At 43.0% G+C, this 18,120-nt stretch overlaps 2 protein-coding genes across 2 annotated transcripts; one reads left to right on the top strand and one right to left on the bottom strand.

The window, feature by feature from the left end:
• The first annotated feature begins 645 nt into the window (after positions 1-645).
• Positions 646-8,314, top strand: LOC139928564 (casein kinase II subunit alpha'). The gene is made up of 12 exons (XM_071921168.2): positions 646-1,165; positions 1,650-1,761; positions 2,511-2,612; positions 2,763-2,813; positions 3,024-3,083; positions 3,782-3,865; positions 4,697-4,807; positions 4,927-5,028; positions 5,627-5,727; positions 6,880-7,028; positions 7,289-7,376; positions 7,864-8,314. Exons 1-11 carry the CDS (start codon positions 1,062-1,064, stop codon positions 7,360-7,362), a joined length of 1,050 nt encoding a protein of 349 aa, XP_071777269.1. The 5' UTR covers positions 646-1,061; the 3' UTR covers positions 7,363-7,376; positions 7,864-8,314.
• Positions 8,315-11,549: 3,235 nt separating this feature from the next.
• Positions 11,550-17,652, bottom strand: kiaa0895l. The gene is made up of 7 exons (XM_071921173.2): positions 17,553-17,652; positions 16,191-16,984; positions 15,572-15,715; positions 14,128-14,260; positions 12,943-13,248; positions 12,721-12,818; positions 11,550-11,794 (listed from the first exon to the last, which is right to left on the bottom strand). Exons 2-7 carry the CDS (start codon positions 16,935-16,937, stop codon positions 11,633-11,635), a joined length of 1,590 nt encoding a protein of 529 aa, XP_071777274.1. The 5' UTR covers positions 16,938-16,984; positions 17,553-17,652; the 3' UTR covers positions 11,550-11,632.
• Between the last annotated feature and the right edge of the window lie 468 nt (positions 17,653-18,120).

The following is an 18,120-nucleotide window of genomic DNA, read 5'->3' on the forward strand; positions in this document are numbered from 1 at the left end:
TTTACTTCCGGGTGATGTTTACCGCAACAGGGACGATCGTCAGTGGCTAGGCTCTGCTAAGAAACCCCTGCTAGTTGTACCATCATCTGAGACAATTATTAAATTATTTATATTGCAGATTTTACATACATTATCAATAACTGAGTGCCTAGTGAGACCACAACAGTGGAAAACAAGCAACGTATTTCCGAGTTACTACTAGCAACTAGCTTCATGTCGGGTGGACTTCCTCTGAGCTCGGATATTGCAACATTTCTACGACGAGGTAGCGTTAGCTAGCTAGCTCCTTTATTGATTTCGCATATCCATAGTAGCGGTTTTAACAGATGGAATAAATTTTACAAATACTGTACAAGATGTTATGAATTCACGCTTTGCATATTTCTGTCGTTTCGCTTCACTCGAGGCTTAAATTCAATAGGATCTCGGCTTGTATGAGTTATTTCAAACTACCGTTAGCTAACGCTAGCTAGGTTAAGTTAACGTAACTAACGCTAGCTAGGTTAAGTTAACGTAACTAATGGTAGCTAGGTTAAGTGTAACTAACGGTAGCCATCCCTGAGAGGGGCTTCTGTCATTATGTCGATTAAGCTAGCTTGCTGCTAACTAGCATTGCTCCCGCGGCTCATCTCCTATGTTGATGTAAATTGCTGGTGGCTGGTGCACAAGGCCCTCTACAGCCATCAAATACTGTCAAACTGACCGTTATTACATATTTTATTTGCATTTCTCTGCTCTACCTCAGCCCCTTTCCCCCCCTCTCCTCTGTCTTCCCGAAGCTGGCGGGCCACCATCACATCCTGCCCACCAGGCTGCTTAGGGGGCTCACACACTCGTTCATTGTAGCGCTGTCCATCCGCACAGCAAGTGCTTGTGACCGGCGTGGTTTGGCGGTAGACGCCTGCCATCTGAGGGCAAACGCAGCCCAAACCAATGTTAAGCTCAACACAGGGGTCATAGAGCCACATATTCTCGAGAGTCGGTGTATCGCCTTCCAGTACCGCGTCAAGAAGACTACAGCGGAAGGTGACGGTCTTCGACACCGAGCCGCCAAGCTCGCAATGCCCGGATCCACGGCCAGCAGTAAAGCTCGGGTGTACACCGATGTCAACACGCAGAAGAGCAGGGAATACTGGGACTATGATGCACATGTGCCAAGCTGGAGGTACAGTTGGATGTTATACTTTAAACCAGGAGTGGTAGGCCTATGCATACAGTATCAACTTTGATGTATAGGGGAAGAAACCTTAGATATTGGAGAGCAGCCATCCAGCCATACTATCTCAACCAGAGGCATCCCTCTGTTTATCTGAGCTGACAGTTTAGGCTTAGCAAGAGACTGGGGCTCATTCCTGCTGTACCTGCAAAAAACACCATCATCCAACCAGGGAGTAGGTCAGATGCTGTGTGAAGAGCACATGCTATTTGGATCTGTGTCCCCTTTAAGCATTAAAAGCCATTAAAAACCCCAATCATAACAAATCCTGGAGGGTGAGTTTGTCTTCTTTATTTGATGATGGTCGTCTTGGAAAGAGAAACTTGAATTTGCAGCTTTGCCTGTGCAATTGTGATCGTGATCAATACTTCCTGTGTCCACAGTTGATTTCCTGGTTTTAGCCCCACTAAATGTTTCCACCCCTTCTCTCTAGCAATCAAGACAACTATCAGTTGGTGCGTAAACTGGGGAGAGGGAAGTACAGTGAAGTATTTGAAGCCATCAACGTGAGCAACAATGAGAAAGTGGTGGTGAAAATCCTCAAGGTGAGCCCCTTACCTCCCTGTGTCACTGTCATCAGACCTTTCTAGGCCTCTTTTTATCCATTAATGATACTAATGCAAGCTGCAGTGCCATATGGACCATATTTATTTTTTAAATTAAATTTTTATTTGGGTTTCTCAGTAGACAGGTTTACAACACTGTGCACATGAAAAAACAAAACTTGAGAATGATGAAATAAAAAAATCTAAAAACATAGACTGTATAGCACGTAGTTGCAGGCAAGTTACCCATGTGGATTTCGTAAGCAGATAAAATACACGAAAATAGAGGGCACACATAAAAAAAGCCTAGCTGTCTCCATCAAAACAAGATCAAGGTCTCGTTCCCATACCAGTCTTAAGTGTTTCAAGGGGTGACGTGCCTGTGTTTGATAAAATGGCCTATGCACTTGAGATTCTGCTCCTAAGGATATTGGGGGTGAAATAAAAAATGTGGCCCTCAAACAAAATAGAAATTCCCTCATTTGAGAAGCAACAAAATGTCGATAGACCGTATGTATGATACTCCTGGATCTGATGTGTTACAGGTATACAAAGTTTGGTACTGCAGTACTTTGGTTGTATTGAAGTATTGTGGATCCATATTCCATAATAATAATAATAATGATAATAATAATATTCAATTTAAGAGCACTGTTCTCAGACTCAAGGAGACTTTACATAGTTAAAAATAAAAACAGAAAAACTATTCAAAAATGTCCTTAGTTTGAACTAGTTGTTTTCTGTTGTAGCCTGTCAAGAAGAAGAAGATCAAACGGGAAATCAAAATTCTAGAAAACCTGCGCGGAGGAACCAACATCATCCGCCTGGTTGACACCGTCAAAGACCCAGTGGTGAGTTCACGCCTTCCAGTCACTCTGCATGCTGCGGTGCTAGCAGTGGCAGTAGAGTCATGCTTGTGACTGTGTGTGCCGGGCAGCGAGACTGCCTCCACCCACCTGCTGTTTCCATAAGCTAAGCATTCTGTTATCCTCTCTTTGCAGTCCCGAACACCAGCGCTTGTCTTTGAGTGCATCAATAACACAGATTTTAAGGTACTTATGTTTGTTTGGCCGACATCATACATGTGAAACTACTAGCAGGTTTTACCATCCATGTAAAGGCACTGATATCCATTATTAATAACGCGCATAACCTTCAAGTTATTGTTTGAAATGTGTAGAAGTCAGTTGAATTACTGACATCATGTAACTGATAATTTCTCTAAACATTTTATGCATGGATATCCTCCATCTGTTTCATAGGAGCTTTATCAGAAGTTGACAGACTTTGATATTCGTTACTACATGTATGAGCTTCTCAAGGTAAGATCATCTTGATTATTTAAAGGAGAATACCAGTATAGCCCATTTACTTATGTCTATGTGTAGTTTATATTCCCTACAATTATTTGCATGCAATATGTAATTTGATGTTTTTTTAAACGTTTTAAAATACCAACTTTACGGTGTCAAACCTAGCTTGAAATAAACCGCTGTCCCGGCTAACAAAGACGCCCCAAATAAAAAGACATGGATGTGACAGTAAAATCGTAAGGCGACATGTTTTTGAGGGATTATTTCCTGGAGGAGTCTTCCATTTCTTCCTGTGGGTGTCAGCTGATTGACAGGAAGCGGAGTGTGAGTTACTTACTGAAAAAGTCGCAAGCCAAAACGCAAGTGTTTGATAATTAAAAATTATTCCATGGAGCAAATGTGTGTGTGGCTTTCATCTTTTTATCTTCAGTAAGCAGAGCATAAGAGAAAAACAGAAAAAAACAAAACAGAAAGTTTGACCAAACCAAATCATGGCTTCATGTTTCCTGTGATGGATTCTCTCGCTCTGTGGAAGTTTGTTTTTCATTCTGTACAAGAATGAATGGAGGAGGAAAACGAGCGCTGATATCTCCAACTATGCTGACTGTGTGCAGAACCAGAGAGGAACCTGGACCGCTGGCTCTAACTTACAGAAAAAACACAATGCTTATTGACTGGTGCAGTACTGAGTGTGTCTCTCCTCCCAGGCTCTGGACTACTGCCACAGTATGGGGATCATGCACCGGGACGTGAAGCCCCACAACGTGATGATCGACCACCAGCTGAGAAAGGTACAGCCCACTTGGACCGCTTTCATTGTCTTAACACCCTACAAGAACATTATTTTATTTCAGATTGATTATTTTTTTAGAAGTGCTCCATCCAGGGTGAGAAATTTGTAATTAAAATATCGGTAATATTTGTTTTTGGCAGATAAATCAGTAAGACTCACCAGCCACAACACGTTTAGAGATAATAACATTGGAATTCCTCGGTTATATTGAGCTCTGTTGCACATCATGATGAATTACAAACTTAATCCATTGTATGAGTGAGTGAGCAAGCTTTAAATTAACACACAGTACCTGATTCTATACTTAAAATAGCACTGAAAACAGGCAGGGTGACATATTTCTATTAAAAATTAATATTAATTATTTTGGCCTGTCAAAAAGTATTCTGGACAGGTAAATGTTTTTACACAAGCTCTATACATTGACTCATTTGCTGTATATAATGCAATTAGATACTAAATATCAGACATGAACACATACTGTATTTAGCTATAACAAACTTTGATCCAAAGATCATGTTGAAAATGTTGTGTTTCACTTATCAGGGTTCAACGTCCCCAAAAGTGTACATGATGTTAAATTTAAATGCGAGAGCCAGTTTGATCCATCAGGGCCAAGTGGAGCTTGTCCAGGCCAGACTCCACTCAAAATACTTTAAATAAAACAACATTATTCTTTTGTCACCTAGCCCAGCTGACAAATAATCTGATACTCTTGAAAAAAGGGAATAAAACGAATCTCATATATCTTCTGGGGAATCATCTCAGCCTGCAGCATTTACCCCTGTAATGTAGACCAGCTTAACGTGCGTCTCCTCCTGTGTCACAGTTGCGTCTCATAGATTGGGGATTGGCAGAGTTCTACCATCCCGCTCAGGAATACAACGTCCGGGTGGCCTCCCGCTATTTCAAAGGCCCCGAGCTGCTAGTGGACTATCAGGTACATCATGCTCTAAACACGTTAGTTTGCGCTATAGCAGCTATTGCAACAAAATGGTATAGTTCAGTCTGTACAATATTCTGTCTTCTTTTGAGTGATTCCTGGTGTTTTTTTTCCAGATGTATGACTATAGTTTGGACATGTGGAGTCTAGGCTGCATGTTGGCAAGCATGATCTTCCTGAAGGAGCCGTTCTTTCACGGCCAGGACAACTATGACCAGGTAATGCAGCGGTGAACAGGCTTCCTGTGCGTCCTGCGAGGTCTGAAACTCCACAGACTCTCCCAGTCATGGAAAATAACAAGTAGCGTCAGGGCTGGGTGATTATGGTTGAAATCAATATCACAATATGGCTCACGTATGCAAAATGAAATCAAATGAATGTTCATCCCATTGAGATGAAATGTTTGACCTCACACCTAGCATTACCAAACCGAAATTTTCAAATAATATTTCTTAATACCTAATTTTTCTGTTTTTAAACAAATTTTGCTTGTTATCAATTTAGACAGCAGAATTGTGTGTCACAATTTCCCAAAATCACCACATCATCATGATATGATTCCAGACGATAATACTGAATTATCGCCCAGCCCCAAGTAGCATCACCAAAAATGACAACATGTCATTCCTTAGAACTTAGAAATGATGAATATTCTTTGTCGATATATTATTGGACACATATTATTATACCTAATAATAATTTGTAATAGTAATAACAATTTGTAGCTACAGTATGGACAATGTATTAAATGTGTAGGTATGTCATTTTAATTGATTTATTATATATATATATTTTTTTTTACTATTCTTGTTCCAGCTGGTCCGCATTGCTAAGGTTCTTGGGACTGATGAGCTGTTTGGCTACCTGCACAAGTATCACATAGAACTGGACACTCGCTTCAAAGACCTGCTGGGCCAGTGAGTAGCAGCGGGGGGGTGAAGGGTCAGACTGACAGACAGAAACACCCTGATGAGTGCTGTCACTTTTTTTTCTCCCACTATTCTGTTCAAACAAAACCCTAATCAGCGGAAACTCATTCAAATTATTATTCAAATCTCCTGCCGCTCAGAAGTGATGCGTCGCCTTCATGCATCGTTGGTCAGCTGCTAATCTGACTGAGGCAGAACAGGGCCTGCTGCTGTAAACGCCAAGCCATAAAGCAGCCTGTAACTGAGCAGCCTGGTGAAAGTATTACTGCGTTACAAACTCCTCCAGGTTGACAAAGTATCCTCTGACTGCAGGGAACAAGCTGCTTTACTCACACCGACTTCTGATTTGAAAGCAAAACTGACAGAAACCTTCCACTGAGCTAAAACACTGTTGTTCACCGTAACAATACTGCATGGACCAGCAGAAACAGCAGCTTGCTCATTGTGCTTTATATTTTTTTGAGAAATGCGGGGATATTTCAATTGAATGAATTGCACTATTAACTTGTATTCACAGTCATTAAACTTGAGATTTGACTTTTTGAACATGAAGAAAGTGACAGGTGTACCTCTGATGTAGGGCTGTTCACCCAAATGTCAGCTAAATTAGTGTTTTGGTAAATTAATCCTTTCGTTAGTTTTAAAGTATACATATATACATGCCTTTCTTCTTGGAGTATGAAGTCTAACCAAATTGTTAGACACACAATTACTGCAAGTGTTGGGTAATGAGTTGTGTAATTCCTCAAAAGTGAGGAAATTCACCTCTAAGCATATCTGTTTTTTCTGCAGCTGGTATATTTATATAAAAAATAATGGTCTTAAAAGTAAGATTATTTTTCATATGTTTTATGTTTTTAACTTGTGACTAAGTGCAGGTTGGCCAGATGCGACCAGACATTCAGTTTGCTGGCTTATCAGATGTGCTTGTTTTGCTAATAGAAACAAAAGAGAACAGTCTACTCCTGTGACTTCCACCTCCAGTAGCAGGAATAACTGCACTGTGCTCATTTCTCACATGTTTAAAATGTGAAACTTGTCGACACGTACATCGCAGCTGTCGCCATACCTTTCTACTTTACACTAAGTGAGAGTGACTGTGTTGAGTTGAGTCATCTGAAGCGCTGGCTGTGTGTTCAGACAAACCAGGAAGCGCTGGGAGCAGTTTGTCCAGACGGAGAACCAGCACCTGGTGAGTCCTGAAGCCCTGGACCTGCTGGACAAGCTGCTGCGCTACGACCACCAGCAGAGGCTGACCGCCGCCGAGGCCATGCAGCACCCATACTTCTGTTAGTACCGCTCACCTGCCCGCCACGCAAAATCATCATTTAGTGTCTCTCAGTAGAATCATATCCTGGTGAAATAAAGATATTGACTTACTGTGATGCAAAATTATTTTTGTCTAAATGGTAAAAAAAAACAAACGCATTAAAATCTCTCACAAAATGAAACAAATGAGGGAATATTATTTGAAAATGACAGTTATACTACCATGCAAATAAAGTGATGCAGATAAAGTGATGGTGATTGTTGTGTGTTTGTCCCTCAGATCCTGTGCTGAAGGAACAAACAAACACCAATACGGATGGCACAAAGGCAATAAGCAGTTCCAATGCAACATGATAAGCAGAAAGGAGGTAAAGCACACTATTTTAATTTTTTAAAAATGCATAAATAGAAACACTGATGTGAATGAGATGTACATGCATTCCCTGAATCCCAGTTGAGTATGCTGTATGCCTGATGTGTTATATTCTCCTTGGCTTGTTTCTCACTGTGGAGAACTGGACTTTTACAATCAGCATAGGAATTTCATTTCCTTAGTGATTTTGTTGAATTGAGTTGAGCATGAAAATAAGAAGAGAGAAATAACCACAAAATCTCTGAGCGGAGGTGTTGGCCTAAATGAGATAAAATAATTGATCTTTATGTGTGCAGTTTCGAAGTTCAGTTGTGTCTGGAAATCAAGGTTTACTCTGGTTTAGGCGCTGGCTGCAGAAAAACTGATCTCAAAGCCATATTTAACTTGCCCATCACCTTTCCAAGATGCATATCCAATCATGAAAAGCGGAAGATGGTTTAGTATTCGGGCTCTGATTCTTCTTTTCCCCCCCATCCATTCAGGAAGAACCTTTGTTACCTCAACTTGTGACCTTTTCGCGGCAGAATCCTCTGCCTCCACATCAACAGCCATACTGGAGCAAGATGTCAAATTTTGCAGCATACACAAACACACACGGATTAACTTAACCCCTAACAAAACCCGGGGGAATCAGCGCCGCCTGGTCCGAGTCTCAAACGAATCCGATCTGAGCTTTTTGAGGTGCCCCCCGCCCCCTCCGAGACTCCCTCCCCACGCCTCCTTCAACCTGTTTTTAAAACGAGCAAAGTGACTGTTGTTGGATCAGTATCAAGCCGGTGTTGTGCTGTAAGATGTGTGTCCGTCATTAAGACGCTGTGGTGAGAGCCTGAGATCCAATTCCAGGTGAAAGCACTGAGTGGCATGGAGGCTCTTTTCTGCTATGGATAGAACAAATGCTATATTGAAAGAGAATAAACCATTTTTATTTAAATACATGTGTGTTTGACTGTTGTTCTTGATGACAAACCACAGGGGGAACACTGAGAAGAGGCGTTTTCTATGCATCTGAAGACGCCATGCGAGTTAGCACGGTTTCAACTGAGATGGTCTTCTATATTCTTAGGTAGGTTGACTATCCCTACAGTACGGAATGACACGTTTCAATCAGCGACTATGATTGGTCCATCTGTACTGGACACAAATTTAAGTGGAAAAAAAGGTGAATCGCTATATTGTTTAGGTCAACAGGTTTGTCTGGCCTGTTCCTGAATTACCAGCTTCTAATTCTTTTATTTCACTCAACAAATGGTTCAAGATGAGTTTCAGGATAAAACCAGTTAGTCCACTGGTCAAATCAGCCATGTTGCGTCACTGCAAGTACAGTAACTTCAAAATCTCTCAACCGTTTCTCCGTTAGTTACCCTCAGTCTGGGACTTGCCCCAGTGATGGATCAGTTCTCTCAGTGACAGGTCAGATAGGCCAAATTTTAGAAACTTGGTGTTTGATCACAAAACTTTTATGCTGCGATGTCATTTGTTTCAACGTCTAAAAGCCCTAAATGCAGTTTAGCATCACAACTGCAGGTCAGCCTTCCTTTCACTGTACCTGAAGATGCAAAGCGTCACTTCAGCAGTAGAGTTACTGCTGCCTAACTTTCTAGATTGGAAAAATTAGCAAGATCAAAATACTTGTTTATCACTTCTGAAATGGTGGAAACTTAAATATAACAAAGGTTTCTGGATGGGTTTGGGTTTAGATTCATCTTCCCCTGTTCTTATGATTGCCTTTAAAGACGAGATGAAATGAAAAATGCCTTTTTAACCCTTTTAGATCACATCCCCGGTCATACTGTGCACCTATTTAACAATATATGCCAAAAAAAATACCAAAAATCAATTTCATTGTATTCTTATATCAAAATTCAATCATGTTTTCTTCCTGTAAAACAAAATATGCCGTGTGCTTACGTAAGCATGCCCGTAACTAATTTCAACCAATAATATCATGACATCCACCCATCAATCAATCTTCAACTTTTAGCGCACAGAGCTAAGAGGCTAAGATTCATTAGTTAGCTAGCTAGCAACAGCATGGTACTTCGGTGTGTCTTCGGGTGTTATGACACGCCCACTTTTCAACGTTCAAATCAAATTCCTCCCAACGTTATGTCCCGCCTGTCTTTCCTGTTTCACTCGGAAATACGTCACGATACGGAAGTTAGATACTCTCGAAATGCCGTTTCATCTCGACTTTAAATAAAAAAAACAGGGATGTTGTAGATTACCACTTTAAGGAGTGCTCACTGTCACGACTTGTACTAAAATGTTTTAACAGTCCACAAGTTAATCAAAGGTTGTCATTCTGATGTTTGCCACTAATCTCTTTGATATGCTGGACTGATGTAGCATTAGTCATCACCACTTGATTGTGAAAACCTGGTCTAAACAAATAATAATTCTGACATCTGCAAACAAGGAAAAAGAAGATTTCATTCTGTGTCCAGGAGTAATTTTCCAAGTATTGATATTGAGAGCAAGGGAGAAAAGGCTGAACGCTGCTGGTGACAGTAGATCCCCAGGCAGCTAATGCTGCAGCTTGACTGCACCTGACCTGAATTTACATGGAAGTGTGTCCGCTGTGAAGCAAAAACGTTTTACCAAAGTGACTGAAGGTTGTCCACCTCCGCAGAGATAGAAGGGCCATCTACCTTGATTTTTGTGCATCATGACAACAGATCAGCGTGGTCGTTACATCAAGTGTGCACTTTTGTTTTTAATAAATAAACTGGAAACACTGGATTTCCAGAACATAAAACATTGTGCAACATTCGTGCAATACAAATAGGTGCATTCGTTTAGGCAAAACCGGGCTGAGGCTTCACCTGTCTGGTCAAAGCCAATGAGGTCAGCAGACGGCAACCTGCTCAAATTGAAAATATATCTGCTTACCAAATGGCTAAATTGTAAACACAGCAGAATAAATACTTTGCAGTTACATGTTAATTATTTCAAATGTGAGTATTCAAAATATATCACAGAAGTAGAGTTCACATTTTGGACAAATGTTCATTTAGTTAAAAACTGGATCACTATGCTTCGCCCACGTCTTTTTGCTGTGAGCTGGGTTTCCAGTCTGTTCACAGACGGCTTGGCCCGAGCCACTAAACGAATGCCCTCACTGACGTATAAGTGATAAACACATTAAAAAGCAGCCTACAAATACATGGCTAGCTACAGCAGATGAGTTGTACACCCATCAAAGGCACGCCCACAACACCCCTGCTTTCTCCTCAGCCAATAAACCCTCATGTCTGACAAGTTGGAATGAGGAAGCTATGGTGACTGGCCAGTGTGGCTGTCTGTTGTACAGGCCAACAGCGTATTAAAGATGCCGTGGTGGCACATTATCTTCAGCCGTCTGTCATGTTAGCGTTACAAAAAGAAAGTTTGGTTGCCACGCGAGGGGGAGCCTGGGGACGGGTCACATCACAGTAGCATTGATATCCAAAGACCACCAAGGACGCTCTTAAGACAGTAACAACATGGTTGATTATCTTCTTAGTAACACTGAGAGACATTGTGAAATCTTCCCAGGGACATTTTAATACTTGACTGAGTCCATTGGCACTTGATATTTTAAAGATTCTTGGCCTCAGTTGAAACTTTCCCAGGGTTTTTTGAAGTGATGTGTCCTTGGTGTCCTTTTCCAAATGCGAACAATCTAAGGCATAAAACAATGTACTCTACAAAGGGCAGGTATAAAGCTAATACCATAGACATTCAGTTTGTTTTCTGACAGAAAACAACAAAAAACCTTACAAATAAATAATTGCATAAATAAAGCATATGATTATGAATGTTTAAAACTGTACGGGACACATTAGCATTGCCCTGTACAGGCATTTGACGCAGTGAGATTATGTATGTGCACGAAAATGTCTACATATATAATGTTGGTTACATCCTAGAGTTGCAGTATTGAGGTAACTTCATAGTGAGAGTAAAGGCGAGGGGGACTGGGGAGCCTTTGTACAGTACTTGGCCCGGTGAAAAAGCCACAGAGACATGCATCAGACACGGGTGAAAATGTAGATAGAGGTGATAGTGTATATGTCCCATAGTCCGTGTTATTCAAGTTTTAAAAATTGTCCAAATAAAGCATTGGTTATATATGTTATATGTTGCTTATTCAGGGCGCCAAATGATACATGAGCTCGATACGATCCAGACACCAACGTCTTCCACAGCTTCAGGTGGTTTACTCGTGTTCGGCCTCAGGCGGGCGGGGGGGGGGGGGGGGGTCGGCAGGGTTCAGGGCAGCAGGTGTTGCAGCTGCGCGTCGTCCAGTTCGTTGACGGAGACGATGTGGTCGAGGTGCTGCAGGTACCGCTCCTGGTCCTGCATGAAGTGAGGGATTCTGGTCTTGCGGAGCACCGCCAGATGCCGGAGCCTCTCCACGTCTTCGTACGACACCTGAGGAGGCCGAGGAGAAGGTCAGAGACATCAGTGAGTAAGCCGGCTATTGGCCACAGTCCGGTTAAGGTCTTCCTCAGGCTAAGATATTTTTATAAACCTTTGATACCAGGGGCCAGATCCACAAAACCTTCTTAGGAAGAAAAGTCATACGTGCTATTTTTTCATATCTTTAGTAGTAAGAAAAAAACTTAGGAGAGGTTCATATTCATCAAAATAGTTCTGAAGTATTTTCTTAACTTACTTTTTATTTTGCTTTCTAAGAAAAAAACTTGCTAATAAATGGGTTAGATCCTTCCACAGGTAAGCTTACACACATTGTAAATAATTAAGTAGGTATTTCGAAGTATTAATAGTTTCACTTGCTGTCTCTTGTCACTATTTTTATTTGGTGTATGTATCGTGTCTCATGAAAAGTCAGTTACACTCAATAGGCCTTGAGCCAAAAGACAGTAATCGATGTCTGAACCTTTTCCTGCACTTAAAGTGACTCAAGTAAATTTAAGTAATTTAACTAGTGATTTAAGTAAACCATAAGCATATACGCCCTAAATAATTGTTCAAAATTGTTTTCTAGATGGAAGCACTATGGGCTGCAGCTTGGGAGGAAAATCCCCCTTTTAAGCTTGTTTACATTGCGGTTGCCAGGTCGGCCCTGTTTGAGAAGTTAATAAGTAAGAAACTAAGAGAATTTCATAAGAGATGAGACTAATCTGAAGTAAATTTGGGGGGAATTGGGGGAAGAGCCTTCTTAAGGACTTCCTAAAATGTATTCTTTGGCAACTTCTTCAGATCTTTGAGAGCACCTTTGTGAGTCTGACCCCAGGTTACCTGAGTTACCGGTTTAAGAAGTGGATTTTCAGTACATGTAAACGTAGCCATTGTAGTGCTAACTGGGGTTTTCATATGAAAGCACTGAGACCAACCTTGCCCAAAGAGGTCAACATCTTGAAATCAATGGTCCTCCGATACCGAAGAATCCTGAGGATCCCATCCAGATAAACCTGATCTTTACTGAAGCAACCTGAACAACACAATATATATGAGGAATAAAAATAAACAACAGACCAAATGAATATTTCACATTTGCATTGGATTTCATATTTCTGTCATATTGAGTATAATCCTGTATCATTGCTCATGGTCACCTGGCTTGGCGGTGTCCGTCTGTCCCCGCTTGGCACGCAGGCAGTACTCCCAGCGCACGGCCGGGTCTTGGACAAAGCGGGCGATATGACTGAAGAGCTGGCTGAAGCTCATGCTGGCGGCGTGATACACTGTGTAGTAGAGCAGAGCTGCGCGCCAAAGGTAGGGCTGTTTCCGTAGCAACACGCTATGCAGGCTGGCCAGGCCCTCCTCCGTGGGATTGGCCGGTTTGAGGCCAAACTGCTTCCTGCCCGCCGCGGTGGCCCACGGCTGCAGATTGTTGTTCACCCCTCGCAGATAGTGTGTGCCTGAGGAGACAAAGGGGACAAGACAGAAGAGCGTTGCTAACGTTATTGACATGACATCTAGAATAATATTTAGAACCAATTCAGTCAAAAGTTGAAGGAAAAATCCACTCTAAAACACTGTTACAAACAGCTATTGGCAATGTACTTTGCATTTCTGGGTCAAAATTTTTCTTCCTTATTTTTCTTCTTCCTCTTTCTCCTTCCAAATGTAGACAACATTACATTGAGATATTTCCAGCAGCTACAATGGAGTTTGATATGAGAAAATGTTTCAGGATCTAAAACATCAGCGGTAAACGTCAGGTTTTGGTGTCAGTCCCTCAGAATCAAAGAGCGAGGGCTTCTTTCTAGAGCCGCCATTTTGCACCAAGAGACGTTCCTCAATCATATAGGGATTGGTCTCTAGAAGAGGAGAGAGACCAATTTCTCCACCCACAGGAGCAGGAGAGAGACCATGCAATGCAGCATCAAGACATGTTGTGTTTTGAGTAAGGGGCACGAGTCTCGCCTTTTCAGGACAGGAAAACCTCTCACTTGCTCTATCATTGTCGCTCCACCTACATGTAAAACCCAAGTTCACACCTCTTCTCTCTGGGTTGTCAGAAGGCATTCTGGGAAATGTAGGAAATCACTAACTGAAGTAGAAGTAGACGAGGCAGGTTGAGGGAAAGCGGGTTCACCAAAAAAGTAAATTACAACACTTCATCACAAAATGACTCCTGGAATGCGTTGACCATCACAGAATGATGATATATAACAGTGGAAGAGTATCAGAGGGTGGATTTTTCCTTATTTGATGTTTTGAGACAGTGTGAACATCTGATCTACCCTACATCAAAGTGTGTAAGAATACTAATGTGTGAGGTGTAGAGTCTGTACCGATCTCATGTCTCAGCATCCCCTCCAGCCAGTGTTGTCGAGCTCCAGCCAGGTTTATAGTCAGAGTGGGACGACAGCTCTCCACCATCATCACCGCCTGGGACAGCAGCTCTTCAGACAGACACACCACCACCTGGGACAGAAACACACCAGGGTGGGGGTCAGTGCTTGAGTGAACTCATCAGTTACAATTCAACTGAGGAATTGGGATTGGAATTTAAAGAATTGAATTGGAATTTCAGGAAGTTGATTTTAATTCTGTAAAAATTCCCTGTTTTTTGTTTTGTTCTTTCTTCCCACATATCTGAGATTACACATAGTGTTATATGTTATCAATATTGAATACCATAAAATGATAAAGGAACCTTTCAGGTGGTATTTGATGCAGAACATGTAATCGTAATACGAAAATCATGATTGAATGTATTTGATTTGTTTAACTGTCTTTTATTCGATTCATAATGTTTGATTTATAATGTTTCATGGAATTTAATGGAATTCAATTCTATTTTCTGTCATTCCAATTCAATTCCAGTTCTGTTTCCTTAGAGCTGGGTGACATCCCAACTCCAATTCCAGGAACTGAGTTGGAATTTACCATGCATTCTCAATTCAATTCATGAATGGACCCAACCGTGTAACACACACAGCCATACGAACACACACATCATCACCATCATCATCATCACCACCAGCAGTAAACCAGTGACATGTCAGCCATGTCCTGAAATTAGAGATGCTGTACTCTCCATGACAGTTCAGCAGCTTTATTAACTCAACCACTGCCACTGCAACAAGTTCATGCTCCCTCTCTGGAGGTTGTCAAAAGGCATTCTGGGAAATGTAGGAAATCACTAAGGAGAAGTAGACGGGGCAAGTTGAGGAAAAGTGGATACACCAGAACAGTAAATTACAATACTGCATCACAAAATAATCCATGGGAGCCTTGGCCGGATACTTTTTTTTTTACGAAATTAGGACCGTATGTAAAATTCAGATGGCTCGCAAGGTTATTACCAGGTTACTACCACACTAACAAACATCTATACATCTTAGTAAAGTAAATCAATAGCAAATCACCTGAATGCCGATAGTTCAATTAGAAATTCTGTTATGGAATTTATATTCACATAAAATAAACACAAATTTTCATGAAAATGAATTTTCAAACACGTTATGACAGACTTCCTATGCTTGAAACTGATGCCACAGGTTCAGAATTGTTTTACTAGTGACTCACCTTCATACATGCTGTATGTTACTCACTATATGTTACTCACTGTATGTTACTCACTGTATGTTACTCACTGTACGTTACTCACTGTATGTTACTCACTGTATGTTACTCACTGTACGTTACTCACTGTATGTTACTCGCTGTATGTTACTCGCTGTATGTTACTCACTGTACGTTTACTCGCTGTATGTTACTCGCTGCACTCACCTCTCCTACACAGCCCTCTTTCTGCAGGTATTTGCGCACAGATGCCCAGACTCGACTCTTTGGGAGAACGCTGCCGCCCGTCACCTCCTCGAAGTTCTCATAGGAGGCAAACTTCCTCAGGACGCACTCCATGATCCCAACCGCCTGCAAGTAGACAGAGACACACGTTACCCATGATTAGGTTGACTAACTCGTAGGTTTAAGCATTGGTTTGAGATTCAGAAAGCATAATGAAATCTTTTCTTTTTTTGACATCTTGATTTGAAATCTGTTTTTCAAGGGAACACCTGGCCAAGACAGCTGCAAAACAGGAAGAGAGGAGAGGAGGAGAGAGAGACAGAGAGAGAGAAGGAGATGGAAGGAGGGGACAGTTGGGAAGGGAAAGAGGGAGAGAGAGAGAGAGGAGAGAGCGACAAAAGGAAAGACAGCCAAGAGGAGAGAGAGAGAGAGACAAAAGGAAAGACAGCCAAGAGGAGAGAGAGAGAGAGACAAAAGGAAAGACAGCAGAGAGGAGATAGAGACAAAAGGAAAGACAGCAGAGAGGAGAGAGAAAGAGAGAGAGAAGGGACGAAGAAGAAGAGAGAGAGAGACAGAGAGAGAGAGTGTGATGCATCCATACCTGTTCGAGGAAGAGTCCTGACCCCTCCTTGTATTTCTCCAGCACGCTGCTTGGCTCAGGCTGTGCGTACTCAAACTGAGGCTCGTACTTGTAGTCCGACTGGAAGAAAGCCTGCTTCTCCTGCTCCAGGTTGAGCGGCCTGAGGGCCACCAGCAGACAGGGCCTGGAGGGCGCCGCCAGCGGCCCGCCCCCCGCCCCCTTGGCGATGTGCGGCAGGGAGGTGGCGGGTCGCATCTGCCCCCTGCTGGCCCGGAACCCCAGGGAGTAGTTGACGGAGCAGGTGCTCTCGCTGCGCCGCATCCAGCCGCCGGCGCCCAGGCTGGGGCTGGTCAGGCTGCGGGCCGGGGGCGAGGGCGCCGCCGCCCCGCTGCGCCAGGGAGGCTGCACGATCCGCCTGTCCGCCAGCTGATCCTGAGACCCCCGCAGGCGCTGGGGGGTCATCTCCAGGCTGAGGGGCCGGCGGAGCGGTGGCCTGGGGGTGGCCCCGCCTCTCGACGACCTCCTGTCCGCCGCCTGCACCCGGCCGGAGTCCGGGGGCTCGGCCTGAACCGGGAGTCCATTGTGGGATACCTGCTCCCTCTTGGCGACGCTGCTCTTCCTGGGCCGAGGGCGGGGGGTCGTGCTGGAGTCGGCGGTAGTTTTGGGGGGATCTGCTCTGCGTTCTGGCTCCGACAGGTTCCTGCTGCTCCGCCCAGCACCTTCACCCTCAACCCGATCCATACAGGCTCCACCTGGGTCCAAAACCATCACCACAGCAACTCCGCCTCCAGCTCCGCCTCGCTCCCGCCCCGACGCTGTGGACAGAGAACAAGATGTTTGTTTGGTTGTTGTTGTTGTTATTGGTGATGGTGGTGTGTGTGAGAGAGATAGAGAGAATGAAAGAGAGAGAGAGAATGAGAGAGAGAGAGAATGAGAGAGAGAGAAAGAATGAATGATGTCACTCACTGACACAGCTTTAACAAGATTAGAGTTGGGGAAATGAATGGCCGCCGGTCAGCAGCATGCCAGTGGAAGTGGCAGTCAGGGTTTTAGGTGGAGCTGCAGTGGACGGACATGAAACTAGGCGGCTTTATAATGCTGTAGCCTACAGCTCCATCCAGAACAAAGGTCCCGTCACAAGTGAGCGTTCATTAAGTGGGCTAGTCTTTACTTATAATGAAAACTACCCATTTTATTTATAATTCCTTCATGTAGACACCAGAATTAAATGACTGACACGAGTTCATACTGATTCATTCCACAGGGGGAAAAAACACAAATCTGTCGGCTAAACCAACAGCGGCGCCGAAAGTGGTTCCCGTGAAGAGAACCGTTGTTTTCTTTTTAAGTCTCAATTTCTCAACAACGAAAACATTTACTTACCTGGCAGCGTGTCCCGGGGCTTTTGGTTGGATTTGTAAATTCAAGCTTTTCTTTCAGTCATGACGGCTACAACTCCACACTGACTGAGCGGCGGAGGTTTTTCCGGTGGCTGGTGATAATGTGCGGATAGCGGTGCGGCGGTGCGGGGCCTGGGGGCCTGGCTGCGCTGCGCCGGCCAGGAAGCGGCGGTTGAGTTGGAAGATATGACGTGCTACGCCGTGCGTGACGCTCCGCTGCGTAATGACGTGTACGGGGGGCGGGACTATGGCTAGAGCAAGGAGTTTTTTTTATTTTTTTTGTAAATACAATCAGAAGGCAATCATTTACCTACAGTATAAACAGTTAAACGTGAATAATGTTTGCTGAGCACAATATACAATAAACTGTATAATAAAGACAGAAGAAAAGTACAAATACATACAAAATACAAAATAATACAGAAAAAAGTCAGGTGTGGTTCGATTTTGACTGAAGTTGGAGGGATGATGCACTTTGTCACTGTGCTTTGCTGTTTACATAATATAACATAATATCTCTGACACCGCTGCTACGATTTTGACAAAACTTG

Source organism: Centroberyx gerrardi, chromosome 1 (genome assembly GCF_048128805.1).
Source record: "Centroberyx gerrardi isolate f3 chromosome 1, fCenGer3.hap1.cur.20231027, whole genome shotgun sequence".
In the NCBI taxonomy this organism is placed as follows: Eukaryota; Metazoa; Chordata; class Actinopteri; order Beryciformes; family Berycidae; genus Centroberyx; species Centroberyx gerrardi.

Coding starts and splice junctions, on each gene's coding strand:
- LOC139928564 (XM_071921168.2), top strand. CDS start 1,062: ATGCCCGGATCCACGGCCAGCAGTAAAGCTCGGGTGTACACCGATGTC. Junction 1,762..2,510: donor TGGTGGTGAAAATCCTCAAG/GTGAGCCCCTTA, acceptor TTTCTGTTGTAG/CCTGTCAAGAAGAAGAAGAT. Junction 5,728..6,879: donor TTCAAAGACCTGCTGGGCCA/GTGAGTAGCAGC, acceptor CTGTGTGTTCAG/ACAAACCAGGAAGCGCTGGG.
- kiaa0895l (XM_071921173.2), bottom strand. CDS start 16,937: ATGGTTTTGGACCCAGGTGGAGCCTGTATGGATCGGGTTGAGGGTGAA. Junction 14,261..15,571: donor AAGAGGGCTGTGTAGGAGAG/GTGAGTGCAGCG, acceptor TTTCTGTCCCAG/GTGGTGGTGTGTCTGTCTGA. Junction 11,795..12,720: donor TGTTGACCTCTTTGGGCAAG/GTTGGTCTCAGT, acceptor CGGCCTCCTCAG/GTGTCGTACGAAGACGTGGA.